Here is a 16998-nt window from a genome sequence, read left to right on the forward strand (position 1 = left end):
TGATTTCTCCATAATTGATATTCGCGTTAACCCTGATCAGCCATATACGCCTAATGATTACTTTTATAAAGTTTATATATTTAAACTACATGCTTCATCATGCGTGTATTAAAATCATACAATACGAGTGATTTGCGCAAATGGTAGCTACATTTCTAAATGTACCTTTACTGTCAACGTCAACAATGATAATGTCACCTTGACATATGACATGTATGCGATGGGAACGTGACGGAATTGATAGCAATAATTATGTCGTTCTTAATTTATTTTACTGTTAACTATGTAAATTGAATTATCGCTAGTATCCATTACACGTTATGCACGTGTGTATCGTGGAGCGCGGGCTGTAGCGATGGACGACGGGGGTATGAATCACTACGAGCAACAGCTGTACACAGTGTTCAAAACGTTCGACGTAGATAACGCGGAGGCGCTGGACCGCGCGGCCGTGCTGCAGCTGTGTGACGCGTTGCAGCTCGAGGGCCGCGGCGCCGCGCTGGTGGAGTCGCTGTTCGAGCGCCGCGCCGAGCGCGTCACCTTCGCCACCTTCCGCAACGGGCTGCTCGGCGTGCTCGGCGCCGAGCCCGCGCCCGAGCCCAGCGACGACGACTCCTCCGGCCGCGAGGTCGCGCCCAAGTTCGTGTTCGGCTCCAAGAAGTACGGGCGCCGCTCGCGGCCAGTCCGCGCCGACGACGCCGCCGCCGCGCCGCGCGCCGCCTCCGCCTCGCGCCTCGACGCCGACTCCGGCGCACGGCCCCGCATGCGCTACAAGCGCAGCGCCTCCGCTATGGAGGCCCGCACTCCTCCACCGGACTTCCTTGACCACGAGCGGCGCATAGACCGCGCGCAGGCCGCCGCGCTGTGCCGCGACCTTCACATGGATGCGATCGATCCGCGCCTCGTCGACCGCATCTTTGACGACGCGCCCGCGGAACAGACGACCGTAGGCGAATTCTTTGATCGGCTTAATGCGGCTCTGACGCCACTAGCTGCGGGCGAGGGTACGGCGCCGCCTGCCATTCCGCCACCCGATCCGCCTGACGGAGAGGACGACGCGGAGGGTGCGGTGACTGGCGAAGCGATCGCCGAGGCCTGGGAGCGCGCTGGCGTGCGCCGTCCACGCCGGCTTCTAGCCGAGCTCGGCTTCACCGCCACTACTTTAAGTCCTGCCGAGTTGGAACGTGCGTTAGATGACGAATTACGCGCGCTGCCGGCGCGCGAGGAGCGCGACGCGCGACCGATACTGCAACAAGCGGTGCTGGCCCTCAGCCGCCTCCAACGCGCCAGCGCTCGCGCGCGCGCCGCCGCCGCCGTAGCTGAGCGCGACAAGCTTCGCGCCGACCTCGCTGAGGCCAATCGACGCGCGCAGCTCCTCGCCCAAGATGTAGATGAAAACCATGCTCGCTTAGAAGCGGAGCGGCAGGCGGCACTTCGCCTGTTAGAAGCGCGGCACGCGGAGACCACGCGCGCTGTCAGCAACGAGGCTGCCGCGGAGCGAGAGCGAGCTGCGACGGTACGCGCCGAACTAGAAGCTGAAGTGGCGCGACGTGGAGATGTAGAGGCGAAGCTGCGTGCCGAGCTAACTGCGTTGCGGCTGCGATCAGAACAGCTGGAGCGACGCGTGAGCGCAGCGGAAGAAAGAGCTACCGTAGCAGAACGCGAGCGAGCGCGGATGGAAGAGGAGGCACGCGAGGCAGCGGCACAAGCCGGACGAGCGGTGGAAGGGCATCGTGTAGCCAGCGAGGCGCTGGAGCGACAAGTGCTGGAGCTACGCGAGGAGTGCTCGTTGCTACGGGACCGCGCAGACGAGCTGCAGGCCGGGCTCGAGGCGCGCCGCGGCGCCGCGCCGCCGCCCGCCGCCGCCACCTCGTGGCGTGACGAGGCCGAGCTCGCGGCCGACGCCGACGCCGCGCTCGACAGGATCGAAGTAAGCATTGACTACAGCAGCACCAACCTTGGCCTGGCGAAAAGTCCCCACCGTTCCGTACCTTTCACTCTTCTTTTACTGAAATCCCTTAAACGCTCATGAGCGCGACATGAATGCATAATGTATCGTTTAGATACATTAGATCGTTTACTTGTTTATATGTATAAAAGCTGATATGAAGTAAACGTCCGAAAGTATGAGTAATATCATTTTTTAAAACACAAAATTATAAGAAAAATCTCATTGAATTTTAGTACCTCCTATTTGCCCTAACTCATAATTTATGACTTAAACTCACAGCTGACTTCATAGTCGTGCACATAGGTACTAATATACCTAGAGGGAACTCCAACCATTAAGTAGCACTTACATATAATAATATTTATTGAACCACATTCAAACATGTACAAAGAATAGTTGAATAAGTGTCAAGGGAAACCTAAAGTATTCGACGTAATCACGCTCGTAAACAAGTCGATGTCCTCTCACTTGAAAAGTCTAGCTCGTTCTCATCTGACATGTCACCCTTTCATCCCATCCTCCCCGCATGTTCTATCACTCACAAGCACTGTTTAGGCTAAGCGTATATATGCTGAGACACAGGCGACGCAGTTCACGCAGCGTAGCGCAGATTTTGTAAAGTATAGAACGTCCTTTACCTACGCACACTGCATCTCAAGAACGTTCCATATTTCACAAAATCTGCTCTGCGCTGCGCTGCGTGAACTGCGTCGCCTGCGTCTCAGCATACGCTTGGCCTTATTGTTCTAAGTCTAATTTGCTAACAACAAAACTGACCATTAGTGGACCTTATACCCTTGCAATAAAGTTTACGAATTGTCTCTTATGAAAATAAGACAACAACAACATTTTATTGATGACAATGTTAGACATTATAAAAGGGGTAGCCAGTGCGACTCACGGCCACGTAAACCTTTTCGACGCCATGTCAAACACAAAAGCTGTCACTCGGACGCCACGTCACCCAAGTGTCAAAACTGAAATTGAACTTTAGACATATGCATATGCACGTAGGTCTATGTTGCTATGTGGTCTGTGACCGATTAATCGGTCTTTGGCGTTGGACCTGCGGTGCGGATATATCGGTCATTGGCGTCCAAAAGGTTAAACACAATTTAAAAACCGGCCAAGTGCGAGTCGGACTCGCAAACGAAGGGTTCCGTACCATTATCTATAAAAACGGTCACCCATCCAAGTACTGACCCCGCCCGACGTTGCTTAACTTCGGTAAAAAATCACGTTTGTTGTATGGGAGCCCCACTTAAATCTTTATTTTATTCTGTTTTTGTATTTGTTGTTATAGCGGCAACAGAAATACATCATCTGTGAAAATTTCAGCTGTCTAGCTATCACAGATCACGAGATACAGCCTGGTGACAGACGGACGGACGGACAGCGGAGTCTTAGTAATAGCAAAGACATATGTAACTTCGTATAAGACAAATAAAGTCTAAGGAAAAAACGTGCCTCGGAATTCAAGTAAAGTCATTCTCGAATAGATGCCGCACACACCTTTAGCCTATCCTCGGCTAGATGGCGTGACGACACCGTTTCGTATTTAACAATTTTAACACATAGATTTCAGTGAATGAACATGGATCAAAATGAAATAAAAATAATAAAATCATTTATCCATATATATATACATTTTTTTGATAATTTTATACGTTTTCATTTTGAGTTTTAGTCGTGTGTCGATAGATGGCAGTAAATTTACAGTGACTACAAAATTTACAATGACAGGACCCCTCTATACTATCTATTCTTTTTGGTAATAGGGTCCCGTTTTTACCCTTTGGGTACGGAACCCTAAAAATTATTTAAAAAAATGGTAAAAAAGGTGGTGGAAATCGATAGCACGTTGTCTACAATTTTCGTACTTTTTACACCTAAATCGATCCGCATTATTGTCGTGTGCCGTAGTGGGGTTCTATCTTGCGACCTTCATATATCGTGAGATCGTGACATTGTATACTTATGCATGTCGAGAGTTAATGAAAAACCTACGTAGTCTATTCTATACCTATGTATACATACAAAATAATAAGTTTTTGGCAAAAATTCCGTTTTTGGTACAAGCTTTTATCGCTGACTGTACTTTTCTTTCCACAGACAACTAATACTCATCGAGACCATTCTAAAAACCCCAAACACAATTAGTTTGCGTTGTTTTATCACAGAGTTCTTATGGCCACCTCCGGTCTCCATCATCAGATCAGCTCGATGGTACCATAATATTGCATTGTCACCCGACTTACATGTGTATCCAAATTTTCAGCTTCATTGGAAGTCGGAATGGGTCTTTAGCTTGCAAGATTTGACCCGTACATACATATTTACATAGGTACATATATTGCAAGTTAAATAAAAGCTTGTAAAAACATATCATTCGATGATTTGGCTAATGAGATATCTTTTGGGCGGACAACCAAGTCCCGTGTTTTTTGTTTACATTATCTTTAACTAGATCCATGAGAAACGGATTGTAATCGTAAATACTAAATATGTTCAGGATTGCGACTCGTCGCCGCCCAGCATCGAGCGCCTAGTGTTCCAAGCGGACGCCGCCCGCCGCATCCGATCAATCGCAGACTCATTATCACCAGAGTGCACGCGCTGCGAGGCCGCAGCGGCGGCGTTGCGGGAGTTGAGCGACTCGCCGGCGGCGCGGGGGCCAAGTGAAGCGACGGCGGCGCGGGGGCCAAGGGAGTCGGTTGAAGCCGCTGTGCAGACGGAGGAAAGTGATGAAGGACAGCGCATTGAAGAGCTTCAGAAGAAACATGAGGCGGAGAAGAGTGACTTGAATAATTTGATCGCGTGAGTATAAACACCATCACCGTAGCCTACGTATTCTTGATTTACAGTAAAGTTGTAATTGCTATTAGTAGACCAAATATTACGTGTGTCTATTAGCCATATAAAGAAAGAAGAGAAATCGGCGGTGCCATTTGTATTTTGACAAGTAAGTATATCAACTCAAGGTGCCATTTACATTTTATTCAGGGGGCCGATTTTTGAATTCCGATCGCTCGATTTCGGCACTCGAAAATCGGTGGAAAGCGGACAAAAACTATTTTTTTAAATACGAGCGGTAGTAATTGCGAATCGAGTAGTATTGACCACTCGTTTTCAATTCTATTAGTAGAATTTAAATGCCTAGTAGTGGGTATATTATTGAACGAAATACACGAAATCGACCGGTCGAAATTCAAAAATCGGGCCCCAGTTTTTTTACATCGGTTAAAAGTTAGGACATTTTAGATTTAGGCGTTAGAATTTTCTTTTTGCTTTGGTTGGTTATTCTGATATTTAGGCACGCTTTTTATTTTATGTAGATAAGTACTTCTACCCCAAACTTCCTAGGAATAGTAAGGAGGTACCTACTGCTGCCGTAAAATATATGTCTATCCTTCCGCTGCGTAGCACGCGACGCGAGTACGTTATGCAATGAGATTTGTTGCTTACTGTACGACGTCACGCGATGTAAATAGGTCGCAACGTGAGCAACAACACCTACAACTGTTGCCTGCACCGGTACGATTGCGTTTAATTGTACTCGTACGTACGCCACTTACGATCTGTTTTATCAACAATTTTCACCGTCAATTAAAACGGTTTGAGCGCAACTCGCAAAACGTCGCTTTGTGCTGTCTTTTGCAAAACGATCCTTCTTTATATAGTTCAATCGTAAACCATCTCGCTTTTAAAAGTTTTAAAAATGTCTGATTTGCATATGAATGTCAATTTCGCAGTGTCCCTTTTATACTTTTTCGATTTTTGTTGGAAAATCCAGAAATAAATGTTTTTTTAGGAAATGTTATGTGTCTAAGCTTTCGCAGATTTTATTAAACTTTAATTTTTATTTTCTATTAGGTACTTGAATGAACCTTTTCAAAAGAAGTTTTCTGCAAAGTCACAAATAAAAGACATTTCGAAAAAAGGGGGCGGGGCTGGAAACCGGACGTTTGGACGTAAAAGGGTATTAACAAAACAAATCTACAATTTCAGTTTCGACATTCTGTATATAAACCGAGTTACCGAGTAAATTATAATATGATCGTTTTTATAATTCCAGTGAACTAGAAGCCAGCGTGGAGGCTCTCCGCGAGGAATACGAGCGCTGTGAGGAGTACTGGGCGGGCAAGTTAGCGGACGAGCGATCACTGGCCGCCGAAGAGGCGGCAGCGAGCGACGCTCGCTTGAGCGAGCTACTCGCACGAGTGGCGGAGTATGAGGCACAGTTCAAGCCGAGGTTGCCGGCGCTGCATGAGAGCGAGTTGGAGCCACAGTACGAGCAGCTGGCGCAGGTACGAGTAACTCGCACAGCGTGTGCGAGATTAAACTTGCTGCTGATTTTGTCGTTAGATGAATGTACTAACATACATACGACAAAAATGGGACTTGGTCTTAAAAATGCACATGGCAAGATAATGATAAATATTTAAACTTTATTCGAAAAGAAAACAAACAACGCAAGTCTGATCTTGTTTACCTACATGTGTGTTTTTCTTTTGGTGCGAAATTAGGTGAAAACAACACAATTTTTAAACGCGTCAAGTTAATCCTGCCATGTATTTCCAGGAGTTTCAAGCGTTCAAAATAGAAGCGGCCCGGGCGCTGACGGCGGCGCGCGCCGACGCCGACAAAACGCGCGAGGAGCTAGAAAAGGCGAGGACGGCGCCTCCACCCCCTTGTAGCTGTCGAGAGGTAATTCTTATGGCTATGGTTATGCTTAAGTTACCTTTGTAGGCAGTTTAATCAAAGTGGAAGGGCGCCGACGCTAACAATACGCGCGAGGAGCTATATAGAAAGGATTCGTTGCTACGATCAATAGTATAGTAAGAGCGAACTTAAACCTACGATGGGGTACGGAAAAATGCGGCTCCAATTTTCATACCATATGAAATTGTAGTGTAGGACTAAGCCAGGGCTAGGGCATCCGAGTCAAAAAAACAACGGGTTGCACTCCGGGAGTGCCGGCAGAAATGAAAACTCAATGACGTTGTAACAGTTTTTCGATCAGGTCACGTGTCCGTCTTACGAATCTTACGGTCACGTGACCTGTCGCGAGTTTAACATTTTTTCCCAATCACAGTGCACAGCGCCGCTAAAGAAGTTTTCACTTCAAAAAAGATGAATTTGACATTTGATAGGATTGACAGAAAAACCTATTCTGACGCTATCTGTAAAAAGCTTCGACCGGCCAACCTTATTAAATAAAAGTTCCGTTTTTTTTCCTTCTGAGGTACGGAACCCTAAAAATACACTAAATAATGAATGTGACCCACGGTCGCCGTAATTAGGTACACAGCGAGTAAATCGTCCGTGTGAGGAACTAACGGCAACCATTTATTTTTCCAGAAAACTCCGCCGGCTCCGCGGCCCGCTTCCGACGGCGACCAGCGTTTAGTGGGTTCGCATCCGCCGGGTGAGTTCAGTACAAATTACTAAATTACACATATCTGTTTAAAGTGATATTGCAAGTCGTTTCGTAGACAACGATTCGTAGATCATTCTTTTGACAGAATAACATTTGACGCACACGTGTACGGTGTAATTCGTATGCCCATAACACAGAACACCGCCTCTAGAAACCTAATATTGGCCATTTTGTTCCCGACGCAAATCACCAACCTGTGAGGTGCGGGAGGGGTGCTCACGGCGTTGCGATTGGTCGTTTCAAACATGGCGCGCTGACACGTGCAAGCGTAGGGATGGGACATGTTCATTACAGGTAGTGGGTACTGCTACCAGTGATACCGAAATTTATTGTGGTAAAATTGTTACCAATTTAGTATACTTAGAGTAAACTTACTTAATAATTATGTTGATTAATTTAATATTTCATTAAGTAATTTAACAATGTACCTGAAATTTTTACTTAACATATTAGGGCATTTCTGCTTAAAGTACCCAGAACATGAATGATAAAGTTTAGAATTTTTATATTATTTCCACTCAGAACCGCAATCTCTTTCGATACGAGAAAAAAGTGTCGTCAAAATCTCATACAATTATTTTCTTTTGTCCGTTTTATTAAGGTCATAGAAGGTTGTATTGAAAACATATTCAAATGGACCAATAACATATGCCTATTACAAATCAACTCCGAGTTCTTTCGCACTTATTTGAAGTTCATCATCAGGTCCATCTCGTGACATGAGACCTAACTGCTCACCTACAGGATTCTAAAAAACCCATACAACATATGTCTATCACAAACCAACACCGAGTTCCCTCGCACTTCTTTGAAGTTCATCATCAGGTCCATCTCGTGACATGAGACCTAACTGCTCACCTAGAGGATTCTAAAAAACTCATACAACATATGTCTATCACAACCAACACCGAGTTCCCTCGCACTTCTTTGGAGTTCATCATCAGGTCCATCTCGTGACATGAGACCTAACTGCTCACCTAGAGGATTCTAAAAAACCTATACAACATATGTCTATCACAAACCAACACCGAGTGCCCTCGCACTTCTTTGAAGTTCATCATCAGGTCCATCTCGTGACATGCGGCCTAACTGATCCGCGGGCCTAGAGGATTCTAAAAAACTTACACAACATATTACCTATATATTATGTCTAAAATGGTACAATACGGTATGACGAAGCACGAAGTTTCCGCAACTGAAAAACCATCATCGTCACATCACTAGTCGAAAGGGAAAGGGATAGCGCATTGCATTTTCAAGTTGACGAAAAGGGACGGACATACTTCGCCTCTGCTTACTGACCAGTATAAAATGAACCCCGCGGACAAGAAACATTATTCAATGAAATAATGAATTTGACTTTCCTGTGGGATGTTATTCCATCTGTTTCGTAAGTAGATGTCTTAGATGACTTGCCACACCGTTTTACGCTGCAATATTCCATGATTTCCCAATGAATTCAATAGTTTACGATTTATTTTCTTAGACTCGTGCACACTGCTAACAGGTCGTTACCTTGGGCGTAACTGATCGGAGCGGCGCGCGAACAATCTTATATTTGACCTATACACCATACGGGCGGTGACCGCGAGTCGTCCTATAAGCTCGGTCTATAGGGGTTGGTCTGTGGCCCATAATGAACGGCAGGATTTTTAATTTATTCGTTTTGTAATTATCTTGATTGTATATACAATTTTGAACTAAAATTTAAGTAGCTACTTTCATATTTAGTAGTCGATGGCGTCCGTTTGGCAGTGTCTATGATTGATAAATAATGACGTTATTTAATGTAATCCATTCCAGGGCCAGGTGATATGTCGCGGCGCAGCGTATCGGCGGGTGCACTGGCGCACGCCGCGCCTCACGTCGGCGGCGCCGTGGGAGTCGGCGGCGGCGGCGGCGGAGTCGGCGGCGGCGACGTCGGCGACGCGCCGTCTGCGCACGACGCGAGGACCGCACGCGTGCCACTGCCCCATCCGCCGGTAAGTCTGTACGTATATAGTAGAATAGAGAATCCAAATATACAGAGCGGATTCGTTACGTCAGATCATACTTCGAGGGGTGTACACCTACGGAGGCCGGACCGAACGACATTTACTACGGTTCCGACTCCAAAAACGCGAAAAATTAACTGTCATCGCATACATTTCGGATAAAAGTGTGACGTCTCGTCCAGGGCTCGTGCTCGTGCTCGGCGCTGGCGGCGGCGTGGCGGCGCTCGGCGGCGGCGGCGGCGGGCGCGGACGCCGGGCTGCGCGCGCGCGCCGCGCACGCCGAGCGCGCCGCCGCGCGGCTGCTCGCGCGCCTGCACGCCGCCGACGCGCTCGTCGCCGAGCTCTACCGGGAGAACTGCCAGCTGCAGCACCACAAGCGCCCCGAGCCCGGGTTCCTGTGACGGAGGTATTATGCGTCGTTCGCAGTTTACTAGCTGTTCGTAAACCATTTATTCCCCGTCGGCCCGCCCGCGAGCCCCCGAAGCTTTACTGCCGATGTTGTATACGTAGATAGACCTGCCAGTTGCGGCCCCCGGCACCCCCGAGGCCGGGTCGCCGCCGCGGGTGCGAGGCCGGGTCGCCGCCGCGGGTGCGAGGCCGAATGAAAAGTGCGGGGGCGGGTCCGGGTCCGCTCGGCGCGCCGCCTCCGTTCGAAACGACCGAGAACCCGATGTAAATATGCGGGAGCGATAAAAAAGTAAATATAGAAATTTCATTACGCCCCGGTCGATCCGATGTTTCCCGGAGCGAATCGATTAAGAAATTATTTAAATTTGGTGACGTACGCGATAAAATAAACATCGTGGAACATAGAATTTTATTCAGTCGTCGTACTCGTACATTTAGGTAGGTATACTTCGACGATTCGACTGACCGACTCTAGTGAGGAGAAATTAAAATCATACAGTCGTAGAAAACTACACTAAACCTAGTTTAAATTATAGTTAATTTTTGGTATCTTGTTTGCGCATTTAACTACGCGAGATTAAGATCTATGTCTCGTTTGAGATGAAAAAGTTGTGATTACATATATTATGATTAGAAATGCCACGAATATTCGGCAACTATTCGGTATTCGGCCTCTTTGCCGAATATTCGGTATTCGGCCAAATGTTCCCTACTATTCGGCCGAATACCGAATATCAGTTGCACCTACCTAAAAAGAAAAAATACACAAAAAGTAACCAAAAACTAGGTATATTTCATATTTAAAATGTATTCTTGTAAAGTAGTTAAATACGAAGGCACGTTTTTGAGCATTTGTTGATTACAAAATATTTTATTTTTTTCATGGGTCTGATTTGATTGACTCTAACGACATTAATTAATTCTGTTCAACATAAAAATGTATCTTAGCAAACGTTGTGCTTTGTTGGCAAACAGTTTTCATAATAATTGTAACTCAAAATGTTCGCATGTCATGCCGAATATTCGGTCGCCGAACATTCGGTATTCGGCCGAGAGAGGGGCCGAATATTCGGTATTCGGTATTCGGCCAAATTCACTATTCGGGGCATCTCTAATTATGATTATGTGACTTCATTCCGAATTAGAATAAGAAAAATATATAAAACAATCCTGCGTCGACTGTGTGTGAGTGTCTCTAAAATTATGCCATATATAATGATATATAAAACTCTCCTTATTCATTAATAAGGAAAGTCTTTTCAAAAGGGCGTATTTCTCTATAAAAACTGCCATACAAAAATAAGCCCCTTTGAAAAGACACTCCTCAATTATTGTTGGCAAAACCATTGAAAGTTTATATTTTATTTACAAAACGACAATTGAAGAAAATTTTGTAAATAATACAAATGTATTTGAAATTACATTCCTAAATTGTTTATTGTGAGAAGCAATGTAATATTTGATTGAAGATTATTAACGAACTGCTTATTATACCTATACCTACATATTAGGTATTATAAGTAGTTCGTAGGTATTACCTAACTATATAAGTATATATGTATAATTATATTGAGACATATTATATATTCAAAATTGTCGAAACGGATATTTTGAGAATTGTGCAAATGTATTTTCAAAAATTTATTTTAAGCGAAATTTCATTTGACGTCATATCGGCGACGTATGTGCATTTCTATTGTGATTAATAGAATAATTAGACCAAGATAAGTCTGCCACGATTTTGATAGCCCACGCAGTGCAAGTGTTATTTTAAACGTCAAACTTCTATGAAATTATGACGTTTATATAAAACACAGCACTGCGTGTGCTATCAAAATCGTTGCAGACTTGTCATGGTCTAACTCTACTGACTATCTCGAGTTTTGTCAGAATATTTTGCCATAATTTATTTGCCTGTATGTTAACCCCGAATTATTGATTATATTCAGGTTATACTTGTCGTAAGTTTTGCCCAACATTTTAAATGTAAGAAAATTTGCAGGGTCTCTGCTACAGTCCACTGCAATGCAATAGTAATATTTTGTATAACAACCGCTCAAAATGATCTGACAAGCTCATATACGAGTAGCTATAAAAAGAAATTGTGAGTATTTTGGCGCGCTTCGATGTGCAAGAGATTAGTTTTGACTGTACATTCATTTGAACTACAGATATGGCCTTGATTAACCTAATTATTGATAGTCGACTGACATTTATACGTGATTTATACAGAACATTCTTATGATTATGTAGTTTGTGTATACTATAAGCAGGGTTGGGCAGTATTTCAATTACATGTATTTGAAATACGTATTTGAAATACATTTCAGTATTTTGTATTTGTATTTCAAATGCTACCTGGAAAAGTATTTTGTATTTGGTATTTCAAATACTGCACTCACATGTATTTTGTATTTTGTATTTCAAATACTTCAAGGTTCAAAATACATTTCTACAAAATACATTTTATTACATTCTATGATCCTAAAATGGAACATTTTTTTAAATATAATGTACGACTTGTACGAGCGAAAATAGGTACATTGCGCGAGCTATTCTGCGCAGAACTTTTCGTCAACAGCCAGGGGATAGAGTCATTGTAGTAGTTTCCGTCCATGCTCTAGTTTTCGACCACTTGACAGATTAGCATATAATATATTTCATTTTTAATTTACTATTTGCGAAATATATTTTTTATATGTAGACAGATATATTGTTTAGCTAAGGATTGAAATCAGTCCAAATTTGTGCAGCAATGTAGGTTTATATTCAAATTTCGTCAAGTGGACGAAAACTAGAGAAGGACGAAAACAAGCGCAATGACCCTATAAGATTTTAGGAAAGGATATTCGTTAAAAAAACTAAATGATTAAACAAAAAAAAAGAAAAGTATTTTGTATTTTGTATTTGAAATACATTATTTTAAACACTGTAATTTGTATTTTGTATTTCAAATACCAGTCACCAAAGTAGTTTGTATTTGGTATTTCAAATACTTTTAAAAATGTATTTTGTAATTTGTATTTGAAATACGTGGGAGCCAGTATTTTGCCCAACCCTGACTATAAGTTTGTATATATATGTATGCTTGACTTCCTTCCTAAAGGTTTGTGAACTGTTATAGATACCTAAACATAAAGGATTTTATTCGATGGATTTATTTATTTGTTTCAAGACAAAAATAATAAATATGTCCTCGAATCCATTAAGTTTGCTTTAAAATGCTCGTATTGTATAGCGTTTTACATAGGTATAGTGTGTTTTGGCATGAAACAGTGATATTGATTCTACTAAACTGCACGACAGCCGGTTAATAATATAACATATACCAATATGTATAATGAAATTAATGAGGTAGGTGTGTCGGTGTATTTGTAGGTGTGTGACGCACGCCGATAGTGCCTTTTTTGTCGAAGTCGGCGCCGACGAAATGTATAGGTTCTCCATTAAAATTTTAAAGTCGGTATACATGGGTCACATACAGATTTTAGGTTCTAATTTGTCTTATCGATCTCCAAAAGTTAAGAACAAAGTTTCACATTTTTTTTACTCTCCCAAACTATATAACGATTGGTTGCAGCCAATATAAGCCATAAAATATAAGTTAGGCCAATTAAATTATTTTTAAATTTCGGGGACACAAGAGACAATTTTTGTTTTACTGTACCTATCTATACTTATCTGTTTGTAGATGTCGATGTACCTACAATCGCTATCAGATATCGAGGCATTCGAGGTGCTCAAAAATATCTAAACACGACAATTATCAAAGCTTTACATGTTCAAATATTTTTGGTACTTTGACCGACTTGGTATACTAATGGCCTGTAGGTACGACAAACGTTTACTGTATTTTATTTAATTTTAACGTTCACAGGGTCCAATCAAAAACGTTTTTGTTGGCAGAGCAAGTGTTATCTCGACTGTAAGTGTTGTTGATGCAACCTGAACTTAGGAATTCTTGTCAATTCATACGACGGTATATATGTGTGGGTGTATGTGTGTGATTTATTTATTACATGGCTTACTCAGAAACGCTACTATAATTAATAGGATTAACAATACTAGATACCAGCGTCACCTCTGGTTCAATCAACTTATTTTTATGCCGCAGTGGTGACTTTTCTACAAAAGGGGGGGCAATAACTGCATGTAAGGACCAATCATATGGTAGTTTACCCCATCGACCCCATCTCTCCCAGTTAAAAATACATTTCTAAGTAAACCACGTTTTAACGTTTTGACACGATTGCAAACGTACGATTTACGTGATGCAAATTGGACGAATTATATGTATATTATTACGACACATTTTGTTTAAATGTTTATTGTAGATATTTATATAATAAAGAACCATCCCGCACGGGGCTAACGTGACTATACTTATCTCATTCCCTCTCGAGCGAGAGGGACTATAGCCGTGCACGTATAGACTGGACATGAGAATTTAGTCAAGTACATAATTAGATAGGGAGTTTGTAATAGTGTAATAAAAAATATTACACACTAAAGATATGAAAACAGGACACTGTGTGGAAATTCAAACCAAAGTGCCCCGTTTTGATTGTTCTATGTTCACAAAGCTGCTTGTTGTTGAATGCACGAGTAAAGTATTCACATATTTTACATAGGTAATATTATCCAGTTGCAAAAACGTCAATTACGATATTGCTTCATTGAAAAAGGCTTTAAGGCGAAAGAAAACGACGGGTTCACCGATCTCGTCCGCTTTTGACTTAACCTGACAGTTAGAGATATATGTACTTAGGTACTTTAAATAAATATAATTTACATTTATGCAACTGGAAACAGTGGAAACGTTTGTTATCCACAATAGCTAAATTATTGTTGACAGATTTGATTATTTGAAATTATATCATATAGGTACCTACATGTGAGATAATTATATCCTATCCTATGACGTTTTTAATTTTTTTTGTGGTTTTACAGCTAGTATAGAAACATCTGTGGCAAATGGCAAAAGTGGTCATGGACTAGGGCCCGCTTCATAAAAATTTGTACAAGTTTCTTCACAATAAGTAAATATAAATAAAAGTACAAATTACAAGTTTTCATAAAACGGCTCCCCTAATGTCCTAGAGTTAGACCAAGATGAGTCTGCAACGATTTTATTAGCATACGCATTTGGCCACACAAATGTATCAATGCTAACCGTCATTTTATCGCATTTTGTATGAGTGTACCTACCTATAAATATGTATCACACTTTGTACGAGTTGTATCAAGTGTATCGCTTCCTACCCTACCCAGTGTTCCATGGACCGTACTCTGCCGACAGCGGTGCCCGCATTGCTTTGTTTCATGCTCAATAAGTAATACCATTTCCTCTTGATTTCACCTTGCTTAGGTACAGTATAGCATTTCGCTGGGTACAGTTAATTTCAACATTTTGACGCCTATACAATGGAAAAGGATTTTATATTTGTAAAGGTAGTTCTTTGTTCCCACTGGTGACAGCAGGGTATATATTTCTTATCTACCTATTCAAAATTTCCATATATTATTCGGAGATTCTAAGCCTTTCAAAGTTCTAACTTCATTATGGATTTGGGTACCGTTTTGTAGAAATGTTTCACCCTAGGGTAACTTGCATTTTGGACGTTAATATTTATTTTAGTCCTATTCATATTATTACTGTGAGCTAATTAGCTTGTGTATAAACGACAACGTTTGAGTTAACGCTTTCATCATTTGTCGGTATATTTATTGTAAAGACGTACAATCAAGTGGGCCGATACATGTGCAATGCGGCGTCACTGGGCCTATTCCACTATCGCCAACCGTATATGTAGGTATTATATAAATTATATTGATAACTTTAAACATGTGGAAGTGGTTATCAGGAGTGTTGTTAGGAATCTAATATTGTATATGAGATAGGTATATGACCTTAACTACTAAACTGTAGTTGGGTGGTGAGATGCTTAGTAATACCTAGAATAGAATCCCAACATAAACGTTTTATAATAAGTAATTTTATATCTACTGGCAAGGTCATGCCGCCGCCGAGCTAAACTCATCGGCGCGTCGCCGTCGCGAAATTTAAGGTCGGCGCCCTAGTCTACTTACCATATACATATTTTTTTTTAAATCTGTACCAGAGAAAACACAATAGGTCAATTGATTTTCGGCCAACTTTATTAGGGAGTTCTAATCTTCTAAACCGCGTTTTATGAAGCTAATTTTTCCATTCGTTATTTGGCTCTCTTACAATCAAATTTATTTTATAAGTAAGTAGGTATTGAGAGGCAAATAGAGAACTAGAAACTTTAGCTCGTAGCTCTAAATGCTCTAATTCAATGCATATGTCGGCGGCCGATCGTAAGATCAGGCATATCGTGAAATTCCTAGGCATATCGTGATCTGAAGCAACCTAACGAACCTATCCTACCTATATATTGGTTTGATGTGACTATCGTCAAAACATTACACAGGAACATTACGATCTGCCTGATCGTACGATCGGCCTACGACACATATACGAATAAGGAGTTAGTGGAATGGTAGCCAACTCCGAGGCGTCCCTCCCTCATACATATCATTACGTTGTTATGTGTAAGTAATTGACTGTGCATGTAACGCAGTATGTGAATAAAATGTTGAACCAACGCATTCGTTTCATTTCCCCTGTAATTCGACTATCCTAGAATTCATATCCTTACAATTGAAGCGCTATTTCTCGTCGAGAGCGCCATCTAGGTAGGTACAATTAGCTTACATGCGTCCTCCCCTATTCAGAATATCGATCAGTTCTTCAGAATCGTCGTTTTATCCGACACACGGCGCGATTCGGGAAATGAATTAGAGATTCACTAGATATGAAATAGTAAAGATATGTGACGTTCCACGATAAAAGGTACCATAGTGCCGCAATAATATCGGAGCGGCGTTAATAATAGCGTAAGCGCCATCCGCCATAAGGTACCATTTGCCGTGGAACGTCACAAATCTTTACTATTTCATATCTAGTGAATCTCTAATTCATTTCCCGAATCGCGCCGTTCTGTTACCATAACCATTCTGCAGTTTTGAATACGGTTACGGTGGCCTTTACTTACAGTTCCGTAAGTACTTATTTATCATTACCTACTTGAAGGATTGCGATACGAAATAAAACACGTTACAAACAGATCTATAATATTTATTTGGAAACTTAATCCGAACACTCGAAGTTTATTACGTCT

The 16998-nt window shown here is 42.3% G+C and overlaps 1 protein-coding gene across 1 annotated transcript; it reads left to right on the forward strand.

Moving 5' to 3' along the window:
* The first annotated feature begins 159 nt into the window (after positions 1 to 159).
* On the forward strand, positions 160 to 16414 carry LOC134806104 (blastoderm-specific protein 25D). Its single transcript, XM_063779383.1, has 7 exons — positions 160 to 1930; positions 4464 to 4768; positions 6027 to 6258; positions 6533 to 6658; positions 7313 to 7379; positions 9195 to 9373; positions 9568 to 16414. Exons 1-7 carry the CDS (start codon positions 356 to 358, stop codon positions 9784 to 9786), a joined length of 2703 nt encoding a protein of 900 aa, XP_063635453.1. The 5' UTR covers positions 160 to 355; the 3' UTR covers positions 9787 to 16414.
* Positions 16415 to 16998: the final 584 nt, after the last annotated feature.

The sequence above is a fragment of the Cydia splendana genome, chromosome 1 (assembly GCF_910591565.1).
Source record: "Cydia splendana chromosome 1, ilCydSple1.2, whole genome shotgun sequence".
Lineage (NCBI taxonomy): Eukaryota > Metazoa > Arthropoda > Insecta > Lepidoptera > Tortricidae > Cydia > Cydia splendana.